General features: G+C 36.4%; 1 protein-coding gene across 14 annotated transcripts in view; it reads right to left on the reverse strand.

Annotated features, from left to right (window-relative positions):
- SNAP91 (synaptosome associated protein 91) overlaps positions 1 to 19,073 on the reverse strand; it is a 153,789-nt gene that overhangs the window by 19,622 nt on the left and 115,094 nt on the right. For 10 of the 14 annotated variants that reach the window (XM_040474074.1, XM_040474067.1, XM_040474063.1 and 7 more), the window contains 4 exons: positions 12,872 to 13,006; positions 11,068 to 11,217; positions 7,267 to 7,297; positions 6,191 to 6,302 (listed from right to left, as the gene is read on the reverse strand). In XM_040474074.1, coding sequence (XP_040330008.1) covers positions 6,191 to 6,302; positions 7,267 to 7,297; positions 11,068 to 11,217; positions 12,872 to 13,006 — 428 coding nt within the window. The remainder of the gene's footprint in view (positions 1 to 6,190; positions 6,303 to 7,266; positions 7,298 to 11,067; positions 11,218 to 12,871; positions 13,007 to 19,073) is intronic. The other 4 variants (XM_040474073.1, XM_040474065.1, XM_040474068.1 and 1 more) reach the window with 1 other exon arrangement.

Here is a 19,073-nt window from a genome sequence, read left to right on the forward strand (position 1 = left end):
ACATTAGAAGATTATAAATCAATATCCTTTATGAACACTGATGCAGAAATTCTTGACAAAATACGAGCATACTAAATCCAGTAGATATTAACAGAATTATATGCCATGACCAAGTGGGATTTATCCTAGAAATGTAAGGTTGGCCCAGTCAATGTAATATTGGTAGAATATATAAAAAAAACCATAATCATATAAGTAGATGCAGAAAAAGCATTTGACAACATCCAACATCCTTTCACGACAAAAAAAAAAAAATCCACTCAACACACATAAGATAGGAAATTCCTCAACCTGAATAAGGGCATCTACAAAGAACACATGGCTATCATCATACTTAATGCTGAATGACTGAAAGCTTTCTCCTTAGAATAAAGACAAAGGTGCACTGGAAGTTCTAGTTGTGGCAATCAGGTAAGAAAGAAAGAAAAAGCATCCAGAAAGAAAAAAAGAAATTAAACAATCTCTATTTGTAGATGACATCACCTTATATATACAAATGCCTAAGGAATCAATATACCAAAAAACCCATTAGAACTAATAGACAAATTCAGCAAAGTTGTAGGATACAACATTAATATGCAAAAATCAGTGTAGTGTTCACTGTATGCTAGCAGTGGACAATAAAAAAATATAATTAAAAGGACAATTCGTTTAAAATAGCATTAAAAACAATAAAATACTTAGAATAAAATTAAGAAAAGAAGTACAAGACTTAGGGCATCTGGCTGGCTTAGTGAGAAGAGTGTGCAACTCTTGATGTTGGGGTCATGGGTTGGAGTCCCACATTGAGCAAAGAGATCACTAAAAAGAGAAACTTAAACAAAGGACAAGACTTGTTGAAACTTTGTTAAACAACTTGTTAAAACACTGTTGAAATAAAAAACTTAGATAAAGAAAAAGATATCCTGTGTCCAAGGATTAGAAGATGTAATATTGAGATAGCAATATTTCTCAATTGCTTTATACATTTAGTGTAATCCCTATCAAAATTTCAACTGCTTCTTTTGGAAAAATGGACAATCTGAACCTAAAATTTTTGTGGGAATGCAAGAGATCCAGAATAGCCAAACAGTCTTGAAAAAGAAGAACAAATTTGGAGGACTCACACTTCCTGGTTTTAAAATTTAATTCAAAGTTACATCAAAACAGTGACGGTACTGGCAGAAGGACAGACATATAAATCGATACAACAGAATAAAGATTCTGGAAATAAACCCAGACATCTATGGTCAACTGATTTTTGCCAAGGATGGCAAGGCCAATAAATGAAGAAGAGTCTTTTCAATAAATGGTTTTGGGAAAACTGTATTTCCACATGCAAAATAATGAATTTGGACCCCTGTGCCATACCATATATGAAAATGAGCCTAAAATAGGTAAAAGGGCTAATGTAAGAGAGAAAAGTATACAAACTGTTGGCAAGAAACATAAGTGTAAATCTTCAAGATCTTGGATTAGGCAACTGTTTCTCAAATATGACACCAAGAGCACAAGCAACAAAAATAAATAAATTGAAGTTTATCAGAATTAAAACCTTTGAGGGCACCTGGATGGCTTAGTTGGTTAAGCATCCAACTTCAGCTCAGGTCATGATTGAGTTCGAGTCCCATGTTGGGGTCTGTGCTGTCAGTGCAGAGCCTGCCTGGGATTCACCTGTCTCCCTCTCTGTCCCTGCCCAGCTCTCTCTTTCAAAATAAATAAATAAACTTAAAAAATTCAAATCTTTTGTGCATTAAAGGACACACACTCTCAAGAAAATAAAAAGGCAACTCATAGAATGGGAGAAAATATTGGCAAATCATATACAGTATTTAATAAGTATCTAGTATCCAGAATACATAAAGATTTCTTAGAACTCAATAATAAAAAGACAGCCCAATCATAAAATGGGCAAAGGATATGAAGATATTTCTCAAACAAACAAAAAACCAAACAAACTAATGGCCAAGAAGCACATAAAAAAAGCTCAACCTCATTTATCATTAGGGAAATCTGTATCAAAACCACAACTGAGACCCTATGTATTGCTGGTGGGGATGTAAGATGATGTGGCTGCTGTGGAAAAGTTTGGCAGTTCTTCAAAAGGCTCAGTGGAGAGTTACACATGACCTAGCAATTCCATTCGTAGGTATACACCCAAGAGAACTGAGGACATATATTCACACAAAAACTTCTTTACAAATTACAGAAGTATTTTTCATAACAGCCAAAAAGTAGAAATGACACAAATGCCCATCAGTTGAAGAAGGTGGTATATCCAAATTCAGCCATAAGAAATGAGGTACTGATATGTGCTACAACATGGATGAACCTTGAAAATGTCATGCTAAGTAAAAGAAGCCAGGCACCAAATGCTCCATATTATAGGAGTCTGATGATATGGAATACCCAGAATAGACAAATCTATAGAGTAAATTATTAGATGCCAGGGGATAGGGAGAGGTGGGAATTCAAAGGGATTGTGTTTCTTTTTGGGGTGGTGGAGCTATTCTGGAGTTAGACAATAGTGACAGTTTTAAAACACTGTAAATATACTGAAAATCACTGAATATATACTGAATGAATATTCACTTTAAAGTTGTGAACATGGAGAATTTAATGTTTATGTAAATTTTATCAAAAAATTTAAAAACAAAACAAGTATTATACTTCAGATTCACTCCTTACTCATCATTTCAACAGGTTAGGTAATAGGCTGTTCAGAATCATATCATTTATCAGGATTGAATTATACAATGATAACTGTATTATTTACCAGAATTGTTATCATTAGAACTTCGGGCTATGGAAAAAAAAAGATTTTTGTTAGTTATCAAAATAAAATGAACTTGTGGAAATTGCTGACGAAATAAATAGGTCAAATAGTTTAAATATAGTCTAAGTTTTCCATTTTGCTTGAACAGATTAACCCTTAATAATTTACTCCCCAAATATTATTTGTCCTAAGGTTATTTTTTATTATTATTGTTTTCTTTTCAACATTTTACCGAATGCTTCATATGTAGGCACATGAAGGTTAGTTGTTTTTAGGGAAAGAAATGTGGATTCTGTGGCCTCCTGCCAAATGCATATGTTTCTGAACTGCAAGAATCTTCCCAGTTTGTAGGATGGAAACTTAAGTGAGTATTGGACAACAGGAAAAAGTAATCCTGGAAGCACAGGGCTCTTGATGGCCATGACGACAGAGCCCTGCCAGCAGACATGTTTAAAGTATTCAAGTCCTGTTAAGATTTTTAGATCTAACTTGAGTTCTATGATCTGAAAAATTCTACAGCTGTACCTCCAAGCAGCAGTTGAGGGAAATCTGAAACAAACTGGGAAGGTAACCTTAGCTCTTCTCTATCAATAGAAACTTTAGAAGGCAGCAGAAGGATGCTCACCCTCACACCTGCTCTTTCATCTCCTACTCAAAAGGAGAGGCCTGCAGATTACCAGAGGACACGGAAACACTGCTTTGCTGCTTCTGAGGCAGAAGTTTTATTTCAGTTGTCTCTCTTCTTTTGCTTGAATATGCTTAAAAAAAGAGACTCAGACATATTTTAAGGAATAGGGAAGCAGAAGCAGCATTTTATGAAAGAACGGGGTGGAGAGAAGAAGCCAGAGGCCTTCTTATGTAATTAAGCCAGAATAATTTCTTAAGTCAAAGCAAAGCCAGAGCTTTGTTATAGAAGAAGAGCTTTGCAGTAAATGGGTAAATGGCAGTAAATTTATATAGACAATATATAAGACTTAGAGTTAATGAAGATAAAATAACTCTGCATTTGACCACCTTTATATTGTTGTCTAAAAAGTCAAGGAAAATAACAAAAAACCAGAAAGAAACAGAACAACATGTGACTCTGCCTTCCTGATAAATTATTTCTGTTGGTCTCGTTTCTCTTTCCACAGCTGTTGTGGATACTTTATGTTAAAGTGTACTGTCTTTTACTTCCTGGAGTTTAATTACTAACAATTTAACATCTTCTGCTTCATAAATAAAAATAAGGAGTTTGGAGTTAAAAAAAAAGAGAATATCAATCTCATTCCCAGTGACGGTGCCTGCTAATCAGATAATGAGTACCCTTGTTGTCCTGAAGAAGCAGACGAGCTGTAAATTAAGTATCTGATGAATCTGTAACCTTGTATGGTGAAAATCTTGATCTCAGGAGAGGTGCTGACCAAGGAAGGTCTCCAACTTAATACTATTACTAAAGTAGTTCTCCCTCCTTCTGCTTCTTGGTAAATGGCCTCATTGTTTAGTGACCGCCCCATTAAGAAACCCGGGCAACCACTGTCTTGTAGCTTCATTCACAGTGATCCCCTGTGTGGATTCTACCTGAGATTTTCTTCCGTGTCTTCCTTTCCACCCTCACCTGTGGTTCTCAACCACTTTTTTGTTTATTCTTTTTTTAAGCCTACAGCTTATCTGCCAGATACCCAAGCTTTCCTCCAGTCTATCTTTAAACTCTGTTATCACTGTAACTGTTCTGAAATTAACCTATTAAAAAAACAATGAAAAGTTTAAGCCTGCTGGTAAGGGCAATACACTAAAGTATAAACTTCTCAGAACAACACATGAGGTCTCTTTAGACCTCTTTTAGAGAGAATAAGAAAATTAGTTTCTTTAATTTGGTAATGATAATATAAATTGTGAAATTTAATGTCAACATGTGGTATTCATTGATGAGATAACAAAAGGCAAGCTGAGGGCAAAAATCTCCCCAAGGTGGGACAGGGACATATTTAACATTTCTCAGGCACTCAAGACTGCCCAGGAACAAAGGAAGGAAAAAGCCAATGGTTAACTGCTAAAGATCACAGTCATGGAGGACATGAAACTTCATCAGTTTGTCACTGTCTTAATGACTTACAAGAAAAGCACAATCTTGAGAATAGTCAGACCTCCAGAAACCTATAGACTCAATTTCCTGGAGCCCTAATGTCACCTTCCCTTCCGTAAGACAGAAAACCCTATTATAATCAGTCACTCCTCACACTTACAATGCGGCTTTTTCTGCCCATGGGTCCTATCTCTGTACTTCAATAAACAACTTTTTTGCACCGTAAAATATCTCAAAAATTCTTTTTGACCATTGGGCTCGGTGATCCCGCATCAGTATAAATTGTAGTTTGATTAATAGTATTAGTATTGTTTAGTGGTAAATTTTAGTTCAAATGGCCCTTTTCATTCAGATTGGTTTACACTTATTTATAAAATTATAATAAAACTTTATATATAAAAACATTACTATTTATCAAATTATTCAAAAGAAAACATGTTTTAAATTCTATAATTCAGGTATTGAAATTAATTTATGGAGCATGATTAATTTTAATAAAGTCTACCTAAAATGTTTATATTCTAATTTATACTAATTCACTTCTATGCATGTTTGGCTGGGGTTGGCGGGTGATGGTTAGGAATTAATTCAGGCAACAAGGAAAGGTTTGCATCAAGAAAGCCTTAGTAAAGAGTGACTTAGGTGAAGGTAGTAAGCAAAGCTGAAAAATTACAACTGAGCTTAGGAAACAGTGACTAGCCCAGGTTAGCCAAAAATGGAGCATATACAGGAAAACAGTAAATTTTGCTGCCTTAGGAAACATCCTTTTTGTGGTAACAAATCTCACAAAGTGATAGTCTTTACTTCCAGTGATACACTCTTTCCCAGAGTGAATGATTGGTATTAATAGAAATTTAATACACAAACATGAAATCTATTTAAATTTTATAGAAAAGATGGCGTTAGTGTTTCAGTTTAAAAAGTGGTAAGCAGAATTAACAGAGTTTTAAAATCAAAGTCCATTTACACAACAGAAAACTGCCCAATCTTTCTGGTAAGAAAAAAAAAGTTTTCATTACTTCTTAAGACAATTAGGCGACTTGGGCAAGAAATGGGAGCAAAATATGGATAATTACCAGTGATACTGAATTATTTTGAAAAGTTATTTCCATAACTGTACAAATACAGAAGTAATATCTAAAGAAGCATAAATACTATTTTGAAATAATGAAAATAAAAAAATGGGCCACAATCTATTAATAGAAAGTCAATGAAATTCGCATTTTGGTAAATCACGCATCCTGCTTATGTCCCCTCAATGTGGATGAAGAAGTACAATGTCAGTAGCAAACCTAAACAAAGTGCACTCTGTCCCATGCTCGGAAACTGGCAAATTGTTAGCACTGCCCTGGGCCCTGGTGGCTACGTACCAAAGGTGCACTTGGTGGAACACCTGCTGACCAGGTTGCAGGGGCGACTTTGGGCTGCCAGTTGGCTCCACCCGTCAACTTTTTCTCTCCAGCATTCCACTGAAGGTCGCCCCTAAAATCAAGCACGCAAAAAACAAACACATGTATTAAAAACACACTACTCAGAAAACAATGTGTGTGGCTCCTTAGATACTTTTATTTGGGATTAGATGTAGTCTGTTTAAGGCAAGTGGTAATAAAGAGAACAAATTAAACTTATAGAGGAGTCTTACTGTATTGTATCTAAAACAGTATAAAAAAGCATTTGATAAAAAATCATTTAGAGTTTGGATCTCAATATTTATTGAGCCTCTATAGATGCCAGGCACTGTTGTAAGCACTTGGGATTATTAGTGAAGAAAACGAAGATCCTGATCCTAGAGGAACATGCATTCTTCCAACAGAAGAATGTGCCACAAAATTCAACCAAATTCCTCACTGGTTACAAAAACTTCCAAATATCATAAATACTCTATACTTTATCAAATATCTGTAGTTTCTTTCATCCATCATGGCACTTCTTCTAGATGTGGGAGGGTTCATCAGAAGGTTTCACACAACTGCATCATGACTACAACCTGCCTTACAGTGACTGTCAGATATATCTACTGTAAAATGCATCCCAATTTCAAAGGTACTGAAATGTGCATCTAAAGAGAGGGTACATCGTTGACCATTCTTTCTATCCTTTCTTAAAATTGATCCTCCATGACAGACTTTTAAAAACCAATGTTAGCTAGGAATAGTGTTCTAGAATTTAAAGCTATTAAAGCATTCAAACCATAATTCTGAAGTATTTCTAGCTATAATTTAGTGACAATCTTGGAGACCAAAATAGATTGTTCCTTTTCCTTGCAGAGCCAACAGTTTGGAGGTTCCAGTAGAATAATAACAAAAACAAGAGTCCAGAATGCAATAAAAACCAATTTTGAAATTACTGAGCTCAAGAATGAGTTATTACTCCAATGCATTTAATCGTCTCAAATAAATGTAAATACACTGTCACAAGAAAACCAGATAATTTCAAAAACACTTACTTTTTCGATGTGGTACCAGAAATTCCAAGATCTATAAAAGGATAAAAGAAAAAAGAACTTAAACCTCTATACTCAGCTTAAATGATATGACATTTAAAAGATCAAAGAGAGTTCTAGAAAAAGTCCACATTTTGCCTAAGAATGACTGTATTCAATTTTACAAAGGAGAAACTATGTTAGGAAACATGTTCAGAAATCTAACATTTTCTTTTACTTCACATTATACTTAAGGATCACATTTTAATGTCAGCTGGTATCTAGGAAAGAGTAAACACAGCACGCTTGAGACTGTTCTCTTAGAAAGGCCTATGTGGCTGGCATCTAGGAACCCAGCTTAGTAAACTGTTCTCCATGCTGCGGTAATACTTTTCCTAATGATAAGGGTGGCTACTGTGTCTAAACTGTTTGTACAAACAATGTGGTTTATGCTGAACACCTGCTTTCCTTCTTTCTGCGAGACTGAAATTTTGGGCTGTGTTAAGCAGAGTGCCTACATGATCAGCATCCGATAAAAGACCTGGGTGTGGAGTCTCTACAGGGCTTCCCTGGGCAGAAATATCACACGTGTTGCTGCATTTTTATATGCTTTTCCCCTCATGGGAAGGAGAGAGCATAAGGAAGTCGGTATATGGATACTTCCAAACTTGCCTGTGTCTTTTGCCCTAATGATCCAGCTCTGTGTCCTTATTATGCTGCTGTAATAAATCTTAGCTGTGAGTACAACTATGTGCTGCTGAGCCCTCTGAATTCTAGTGGATCTCTGAATGTGAAGGTGGTCTTGGGGACTCCTGACATAATTGGCTTACTCATTCCACTCTAATCTCAGTTCACTGATTACTTCAGCAAATATTTATTGAGCCTCCATAGACGCCAGGCACTGTTGTAAGCCCAAAGGATACATTAGTAAAGAAAACAAAGATCTTGATCCTAGGGGAATGTGCATTCTAATAGAGTGAGATGGAGAATAAAACAATAAAATAATAAAGTAAATCATGTAGGCTACTACAAGGTGATAGGAAAGCCTACGGAAATAAGCAAAGGAAGAACAGGGCACAAGGGATCTGGTCAGGTAGGATGAGGGTGATGGGCATTAAACAGGGTGTTCAGGGAAGGCCTCAGGGAGGTGAGATTTGAGCAAAGCTGGGCAGAGATGTATAGGAAGAGCTTCTAGGCTAGTTATATGGTATGCTCTGTAAGGGTAACTGTTTCAGGTCTGGAGAAACTGCCAAACTGCTTTCCACAGTTGCATTTTCACCAGCAATGCTAGAGTTTCAATGTCTCCACATTCTCATCAGCACTGTTTTTTTTCTTTTGTTTTTGTTTGTTTATTTATTTATTTATTTTTTTAATTATGGCCATCCTAATGGGTGAGAAGTGATATCTCGTGGTTTAGATATGCATTTCCCAGATGACTGGTGTGGAGCATCTTTTCATGTGCATATTGACCATACATATATCTTCTGTGGAGAAAGACCTATTCAAATCATTTGGCCATTTTAAAATTGGGTTATTTGGGGGCACTTGGGTGGCTCAGTCGGTTGAGCATCCGACTCTTGATTTTGGCTCAGGTCGTGATCTCATGGTTCGTGAGTTTGAGCCCGACATCACATAGGGCTCTGCGCTAACCCTGCAAAGCCTGCTTGGGATTCTCTCCCCCTCTCTCTCTGCCCCTACCCACTCACTTTCTCTCTCTCTCAAAATAAATAAACTTAAAAAAAATAAAATTGCGTTATTTGTATTTTCATTATTGAGTTGTAAGAGTTCTTTATTTATTTTGGGTATAAGTTCCTTAGCAGATATATGTTTTACAAATACCTTCTCCCATTCTGTGGGTTATTTTTTTAAATTTCTTGACAGTGTCATTTGTAGCACAAAAGTTTTTAATGTTAACGTAGTTCTATTTATCTATTTTGATCTATCGTTGCTTGTGCTTTTGGTGTCATATCTAAGAACATTATCCAATCCAAGGTCATGAAGATTTGTTTACTAACACATTTTCTTCTAAGAGTTTTATAGTTTTGGCACTTACGATCCATACAGTTCTATGATCCACTGTGAATTAATTATTTTGCAGTAAGCAAGATATCTAACTCCATCCTTCTGCACATGGATGTCCAGCTATCCTGACACCATTTGTTGGAAAGATAATTCTTTTCCCATTGAACTGTATTGGCAACTTTGGTGATAACCAACTGACCACAGATGTATGCTTATTTCTAGACTGTTATTCTATTCCACTGAGGCAATACCACTTCTCTTAATTACTATAGCTTTGTAGTAAGTTTTAAAATCACTAAATGTGAGTCTTCCAAGGTTATTCTTCTTTACTTAGAATGTTTGGCTATTCTGGCTTCCTTGCATTTTCATACGAATTTTAGGTTCAACTCATCAAGCTCTATAAACAAGGAAACTGGAATATTGATAGGGGGTATGTAGATCTTTTTTTTTTTTTTTCAGTTTTGGAAGATATTTTATTAAAAAATACTTCACTTTTACTTAAAATGAAAATCAGTGGTTTTTTTGGGGAGGTTGTTATATTTCTATACATTTTGATAAATACATGAATTCATGTAATCATTACTATAAGCAGGACACAGCAATTTAATTACTCAAAATTATTCTTTCTTGCTACCCTTTGCAATCAAAACTGTACTCTCAGGGGCTGGAGGTATAAATCCTTATTTTTGAAGGAGAATCTGGATCATACATTGCAGTGCCAGTGAAAGCAGTTACAACTGCCAACTGTCCTTCAGTGAGTTGAAATTTTAGTGTAGGAACAAATACTAAAATCATCTCTCCATGGGTGTCCTCAAAGCATTTTCATGGATGCCCACACCAGGGACAATGAATGGGAAAAATATGTCCATTGGATAATGCATAGGAAAAAAAAAAGTCTGTATCAAGGATCTGCCAAAGCCTTGAGAAAAGTGAAAGGTATCGGCAGTGTGAACCCATTCACCTTAATAAAGAATCAAATTCAGGGTTAAAAGGAAAGGCAAGTCTTTATACTAGCTGCCCTCATCTCCTAGGACTCTCTCTTTACCCATCTCTAGGCTCTGGTCTTCTTATTATTCCTTAAATATGACAGGCAGTTTTCTGCCCCAATGCCTTTGCACTGGCTATCTTCTCTGCCTGCAAATATTCTCCCTCAGATCCATGTGGTTCATTCCTTTACCTTCAGATCTTTGCTCAAAATATACCTTCTCAGGGAACCCAACTCCCCTCTGCAGTGTTCCCAACTCCTCTTCGCCCGGTCTGTTTCTTCCCCAGAATGCTTATGACCTCATGTACTACAGAACTTACTTATTTCAAACTGTCTCTCCCCTTCCTGAGCACCGTAAGAACAGAAATTTATACCTGTTTTGTTCACTGATTTAGCCTTAGAGCCTGGAAGAGTGCTTGGTAGTCAGTAAATATTTGTTGAATGAGTAACCAAAATTCACATGGATGGTCAATTGTCATTATTTCAGTATTTAAGTTACTCTGTGTTCTTATTTCCAAGTGAAATGAAAAATTAAGTACTTAGTATACATAATGTACTTGGTTTGACGCTTGCGTATGCTCTCTATCCCTTTAGTAATTTATACTAAAAATGGCATGGGTGCTGCTTGTGAAACAACGGCACAACAATTGTCTATCCTTCAAGGAACTGTACTGGGTAGAACATTAAGAATTTCTGTCCGCTCCTTGATATACTCACCCGTAAGTGAATCCAGAAACAAATATATACGAAAGGATAGAGAACAAAAATTCACATATGATACAGTAAAAAACCCAACAACAAACAACTGTATTACTCACTGCCTACTAAGCTGGCAAGAGATGAATCAAGGTCACTCCCAAGGGCTTTGCTTGCTGCCATGGCTGGACTGGGGGGTACCATTGAGATGGGTGCAGGCTGCCCGGCTGGTGCCATGGTTGGCATCAGTAGATCACCTAGACCGTCAAACACTAAAAATCAAATAGACCAGAGTCAGAATAATTGAAAAAATAAGGCCATATGCAAACTTAAATGGAAACTGTCTTTTGAAAAACTATAAAACAAGTGAATGTACAATCTTACAAAAGAAGGCATGTAATTCACACTTTTTATGACTGTAACACGTAGAAGAACATGTCTACATATGTCTACCCATAAAGTACAGAAATACTAGTAAACATAAATAAAGATGGAAAAAAAATCTGTGTAATGTACAGGAAAGAGCACAGATTTTGGGGTTGGAATTAGGCTCACTTTAGTTGCATGCCTCACTAACTGTGTGAATTTGAGAAAATCATTGTCTGAGCTATAGTTTTCTCCTCTGAAAACTAATGGGAAGAATACTACTACCACATGGTCCTGTTGTCAAGATCAAATTAGATAATATATGTCATGTCTTTATTATAATGCTTGCTCTATATAGGCACTCAATAAGTGGTACTCTTATTAAAAACAATCACTAAAATACTTTTTTATTGAAAATGGTAGTAATTTACAGCAAAGCCTAGATAATGTACTCTCAGATCCTACAATGCTTATTTTGTTTTCCTATAATGCTTATCTTTAAAACAATTCTAAATGAGAAATAAGGCTAGATCTCCTAGTTTCTTACGAAGTTAGTGGTGGAATAAAACCTGATCTAATGGTTAGTACCTAGTAATGAGTATATGACAAACAGTTGACCATATTTTAGAAGTAAAAAATTGTGACCCTCTCCCTCCTCATTATAGTAATGAATTTAGGTTCTAACTTTCAAGGATTGTTTAAGGGAAAAACTATTTTAAACATTAGAAATCATTCTATTATTGATGTTTCCTAATCACTATGTAACCAGTTACCACTTGTTTCATTCCTCGAATACAGAAAGACCATTCAAAATGCAGACTCAAAAGATCTACATAAATTGTTGCTAATATCTTATCCGCGCCAAAATTTTTGTGGGTAGTTTTTGTTAAAGAACTTCGAATATTTACCACAAACACTACCATACGGTAATTCTAAATTGGAAAGGGACAGCATTCAACTAGGCACTGGCAATAGAAGCAACCAAATTGTCAGGCAGGGGATATATTTAGGGTGTTTCTGAAGCACATTTAATTGCCAAAAACTCACCAATTGAAAATTTGTAGTAAGGACCCAGCATGGGAAGAGTAGAATGGAAGAGAATACAAACAAAATGACAGCAGGATGAAAGATTAAAGGCAGGCAAAGAATACTATTTGTGTCTCAACTTCATAAAACCGAGGGCCATGCAAGCTTCAGAGGGTGTAAGCAATAGCAGTTGGAAGTGTCCACACATTCAGATACTGCATAAAATGTTTGTTTTCCCTTAACTGTCTCTAAACCATGTGCACGTAAGCTCATGCAAACAGATGGTGTGTGTGCCGTTAGATCTCTGCTAAAAATTTAAAACAGAAACACAGAAAAGGATTACAGGTTATCCTTAAATCTTCTAAAATGTACTGAAATATTTACTTAAAACACAGAATAAAAGATTTATTAAAGTTTTAAAACCAGGTCGCCACTCAGTATTTGCTTATGAGTTTTCTGATATCACACTAACCTTAGGTGGTATATTTTATAATCAGAACAAACGCAAAGAACGTTTGAAAGTCACTGCCTCACCTGATGGATCAAAGGAGCTGCTGCTAGAAGTTGAAGGCGTTGTTCCAAAAGCTGCTTCGAAATTGGGCTGCAGCAGGTTATTCTGAGCTGGAGTCACCGGTGATGGAGAAGGGGCCATAAAAGAACCCCCAAATCCTGGGGGGAAAAAAACAGTTCCAGAAAAATATAAGCAGAAACAACTAAACGTAGGTAAAGGCAAGAAAAACAGAGTCAGGGAGAGTTACAGAAGACTGAGAAGGAATCGAATGCAGGTAGACGAGAAGTCAATGAAACCTGGAAGTTAGTTTTTTTGAAGTTTTTTCACATATTTTGATATCTGTCATGTATTTTTAAATGATTTTTACTGATTTTCTAAAATTCAAGTATAACATTCAGTGTTTTACTAGTGTTTCAGGTATATAATATTGTGAATCAACAATTCTATACATTAGTCAGTGGTCATCGTGATAAGTATTCTCTTTAATCCCTATCAGCTACTTCACCTATCTTCCCCCCACTGCGCCCCCCACCCCCAATCTCCCCTCTGGAAACTGCTGGTTTTGTCATAATACATGAGACATTAATACATGTCATTAATATAATGAGATCTAATTTAATTAGAAATGAAATAGCACATAAGAATATATCTCAACCCTGGCTGAGAGAACCTGGGGCAACCAGATCTATCATTACAATGGAGCTACACAGAGCTAAGAAGGTCCCAATAGGGTTCAAATGGAGATAATTTCAATACATTAAAATTTTGATTCTTCAAATCACAGTATCAGGGAGCTAGAAAATGCTCAGTTGTACACACTGGCTAAGTATAATAATAAAATATAAATCATAAAAATATTCATGCACTCTGCCACCAAATCCTTCTTAACATCTTTCATACATGTTCTTATCCCATTGCTGCTACTGCTAAGTGTGGGCTTCCCTCACTCAGCTTTCAGGATTCATCAATAGACACGCAGAGGGGCTTCCTGCCTCTAGTCTGGACCTCCTCCAATCTAGGCTCTGCAGTGCAGCTAGAGTGATCTTTCTGAGTGGAAAATGCTGACAAAGTTACTTCTCTAAATAGTGTCCTTCAATGGCTCTCCATAACTTTCAGATTCATCTAACGCAGATTCCTTTGCATAGTAATCAAGCTCTTCTGTCTCTGTTCCCTGCCCCTTCCCTGCAAACTAGATTGCATCCATAACACCATCATGGTGACTCAGATGCCTACTCCAGGAAGGCCTCTTGGACTGATACTGTCACCCACTACTATCAGGCACAGCTATGTCCACTCCTCCCACCCCAAGTCCAAGTGAGTTAGTTACATGCTCTGGCTCTGTGCCCTCTGCATCTGATACATATCTTCATCCTATTCCCATCATATGTCTTTATTTCCACCCCCAAACCCCACTCTGGGGATGGCTTTTTGGTATCAGGAACTGTGTCTCCTCCTGTTTTTCCACTAATCAGCACAATGCCTAAAACACTGGATTAATGTTTACTGAATAAGGACACTTTTGAATACAAAAGGTGGGGAAAAATCAGAGGCCACTGTAAAGCAACCAAAATTCAAATTATTTATCTTTTGAAGGCTGGAAGCAAATAATTTCTCTCAACAGATAGAAGCAGAAGCAAAGCTCTCTCTGTATTGCTTCTTTATGAAACATACAACTGGAGAAGGCAGCAATTTCTTAATAGAGGATGCTCTATTATTAAAGAATTTTATTACTTCCAGAAGTCTTTTCTATATTTAGTTTGGGTGTAAATATTCCCTTCTAACCTAGCCGCATCTTTTCTTTTTCGGAAACTTCTTGCAAAAACATAACAAATGCTTTAAAAAATCCTTAAGCTTACATTCTGTAAAACCAGTTTATAATACTGAAAATGACTTTCACTGAAATTCTCTGATTACTATTTTCTAAAGCAGACAATAATGTTCAAGTCATGTTGTTCCTGGATATTGATAATGACACAAGTTTAGGCTTTCCTTATAGATGTATGAAAACAATGCAACTCAGAAAACTGTTACCTAATAGAGGATGGTCTTTAAAGTTCACAGTGGCTACCTGACGTGACCTTTAGGATTTTAGTAACATAAGCATTGAAGAAAAGACATTCTCTAGATATTTAAGAATACTATGAAGCAAGGATGGGTGAGAAGTAATTATTTTTGTGGATAGGATCGTTTGGTTTTAAGGAGATTGACGGCTGTGTTAATGCTGAGTGTCTTGAAACATACCACACCTCAAGTTGGAAAATGGCTGTGATTAATTTAGGCAATTTTTCTTTGGTGTGGTTCTCTTTGATATAGGTGAATGCGGAGAGAATTGTTCTCGAATCTCAGTTTCTTAAAACTTGGCCAAGAAGAGAAAACTATTGTAGAATCATAGCATATTAGTGTTGGAGAAAGCCTTGGATCATCTGATTCAATCCTGTCTATCACTAGAAGTGATGCAAAGGGAAGTTAACATATCCACCCAATATTCAGTAGTAGAAAGGGAAAAACATGCATTTACAACACAGGGCTCATGTACTTAGTGCTATTGAGTTTCATAACATAAGCAGATCACATCCATAGGTGAATAAACAATGAAAAAAAAATTAGCCCCTTTTTCGAGAAAGCTTAAACCTTTAAGAAAGGGTAAAGCTAACACTGTCATGGGGCTCACCAAGTTCTAAAGATTTTTACTTTTATTATTATTTTTTAATTTTTTAAATGTTTATTTATTTTTGAAGGAGAGAGAGACAGAGCATGAGCGAGAGAGGGGCAGAGAAAGAGGGAGACAGAGAATCTGAAGCAGGCTCCAGGCCTGTCAGCACAGAGCCCAACACGGGGCTCGAACTCACAAACCGCAAGATCATGACCTGAGCCGAAGTCGGACGCTTAACCGACTGAGCCACCCAGGCGCCCCTAAGAATTTTTAAGGTCGAACCATACAAACCATATGAATTGTCAATATTTGACCATTTTGGTCCTACAAAAATAGCAGGATTGTATTGTTCAACCCAAAACATACATTAGCTCATTTCATCCTCACCCCAACTCTATGAAGTTTCGCAGATGAAAATACTGAGGCCAGAGAGGTTAAATAATCTGCCCAAGGCCAAATGATGGCAAGTAAGAGAGAGGATTCCACACAGGAATCTTCCAGAGCTTGGGTTCTTCACCACAATACTACACGCTTCATTTCCACAGCCAGGAGTAACATCAGAGTTGTACTCTTCCTGTGGCTTACGAAGTTGACAGAGATCTAGAAAGATGACTTTTTCCCATTATGCTCAGTTCTGTGCATTATGCTCAGTATGTGCCCTCATAAACCTAAACTAATTGAAAAGCTATAAAGTGCTATAAAATAGCCAACTGATTATCTTAAAGAAAAAAATCTACTGTTATACTTTAAATGAATTATAGATATTAATGAGGGGAACTCCTCCTGTTAAGTGAAAACTTTTAGAGCCCTGGAATAGAGGTAAGAAAACTCACACCACTAATATTTCTTTCTATATGGTTCTAAGTTACATTAAGAAAGATATTCTATGGAATTTAAGCTAATAATCAATAGGCTTCCAGACATCCTGCAGGCATATTTGGACTGTCCTACACTATAATGAATCACCAACTATCTTCAAGTGCTCAACCATCTACAGACACACTGCCTTTTGTCACAGATACTTAGTCTTAGAATCTATCTTTCTAAGGGAAACAGCCTATACACTTAAGGAAGTTCTATTAACAGATATATCAAAATTGATGGCCACAGTCAATATAATAGATCAGTTGGGTCAGGAGAGTAAAAAATTAAAACTACTGGTAGTCTTCTTTTATGTTAAAGATGATGCCATCTCAATTACTCTGTAATATAGTCAGTTATTAACACATTCTATTTACTAAGATCAATCTGAGATAGTATTTCTAGGATTAACAGCCTGAGAGTCTTTTGTCTGACACATTTCAGACTGTCTCCCAACCCCACAGAGTATGAAAGAATTGGTTCTCTGTAGACCTTCTCATTTAGTGGCTATTATTAGTTATTAACTCCACATTGAACATTTTTATATTTTAAAAATCAATTTAAAGACCTCTGCGGCTCTGCTAAAAAGTCATCTATGTCATGTGGTTAACAGAGAATACAAAAACTACAAATGGCCTCAAAGACTGGCCTGTATGATTCCCTGCCTTTAGAATTAAACGTAGGATGTGGCCCATTCCTACACTAGTACAAATTTATGGGCAGTCACCCCAGAACTGTGACTATAATGGAAGAAAATGGTTTTCTTGCTTGCTGTCAACCTCAGAAGTTAGGTAAAATCTTTTTTTTTTTTTTTAATTTTTTTTTCAACGTTTTTTATTTATTTTTGGGACAGAGAGAGACAGAGCATGAACAGGGGAGGGGCAGAGAGAGAGGGAGACACAGAATCGGAAACAGGCTCCAGGCTCTGAGCCATCAGCCCAGAGCCTGACGCGGGGCTCGAACTCACGGACCGCGAGATCGTGACCTGGCTGAAGTCGGACGCTTAACCGACTGCGCCACCCAGGCGCCCCGAAAATCTCTCTTAATCATCCACTTTTACATCTGTCATCCAGAAATCTATATATTTCAAACATCTATATTTTCATTTGGTATATCTGAAGAGGCGTTTGAGAGCTTTATTACTCACTGTATGAAATAATATTTCCATTTGTTTGATAGAAACTTAACTTTCAAGTTTCTAGTCAGATTCCACCTGAGCTATGGATAATATCTATATCTTATCAGTAATCTCAATGATTTAGAAAGATTATTCTTTAAGTCTGTCCTCTTTGGCCAAAACAGTTGTCTCTTCTAGAATATTGTCTAGTTTCACCATTTTGGGTACACCAAACAGAACTTGAAATTTTTACTCAAGGGGCAGAAGACGACTAAGATGATATTTCATGCATAGTTCAGTTCTGGAGTTGGTATTATTTGACAGTTCTAGAAGAGTAAATTAGAATAAAAAATAGCCAGTTTTTATGAGAGATATGCCCAATTTAAAAGACTGTCCGTTTGGGGCGCCTGGGTGGCGCAGTCGGTTAAGCGTCCGACTTCAGCCAGGTCACGATCTCGCGGTCCGTGAGTTCGAGCCCCGCGTCAGGCTCTGGGCTGATGGCTCAGAGCCTGGAGCCTGTTTCTGATTCTGTGTCTCCCTCTCTCTCTGCCCCTCCCCCGTTCATGCTCTGTCTCTCTCTGTCCCCAAAAAAAAAATAAATAAATAAACGTTAAAAAAAGAAAAATTAAAAAAAAAAAAAAAAGACTGTCCGTTTGATCTTTTTTTTTTCTAGTTTTAAATTACATATCAATTTTTGACAAAGCTTTCCCCCCAATTTGAGATGATTCTTAATTTTTGGTTTAAAAATTCTAAAGATCATTTTAACATTTAATTATACTACATATTTATTACATTTACCCTGTGACTTACATGTAAATTTATTCCCTCAAAAAAATCTGGGGAGCAAGAGCCCTGTTCAAAAACCAACGTTACTTTTAAAGAGTCTACACCTTCCATTACTGAGTCTGTGTATTATTTTTCTTTTTTATTCTCTTACAAAACAGTCTTATTAACAAAAGCCAGTAATTCAAGATTCTAGAGACTCATGAAATGCAACTTTCCCTCCCGCTTTTTTTTGTTTTTGTTTTTGGTTCAAATTCTTACTTTAAACATGACATTTGTGGATTTCCTTGTTATCTATGATTGGGCTCATTTATCTTTAGGGGAAAAAAAAAAGCTTCCTCTTTATTGTGGACTTGGCTGCTCTCTCCCTATACACACACACACACACAAGTATAACACACATGTTAAGCCTCACTGCAAATTATCATAACATAGTATCCCAAATATTTGTTCTACCATTGATATTCATTCAACAGAAATGTCTGGGCAGTCTGAAAACTCTGAAATAGCTGCTGTCAGCTGGATTTAATGTATAAATGTAACTGGGATTTTATAATGTGTACTTTAGCAGGTTTTTTTGGCGAGGAAATTTGCTTCTAGTTCATAGTACAAAATTATATTAATATTCCATGATATTCTTCAATGAGAACATGGATTCTTGCTGTGTTACCTGAACAAATATGAGAAATGTTTCTAAATAAGCAAAACAGAAGTCTGAAAAACCAGTCCAAATACTTAAGATCTAGAGAAATTAGAATTTAAAAGTCTCTTATATCAGGATATAAGGTAAAAGAATAGTTGACTTCAGGCC

Source organism: Herpailurus yagouaroundi, unplaced genomic scaffold, assembly GCF_014898765.1.
Source record: "Herpailurus yagouaroundi ecotype Mexico unplaced genomic scaffold, PumYag 139, whole genome shotgun sequence".
Classification (NCBI taxonomy): Eukaryota; Metazoa; Chordata; class Mammalia; order Carnivora; family Felidae; genus Herpailurus; species Herpailurus yagouaroundi.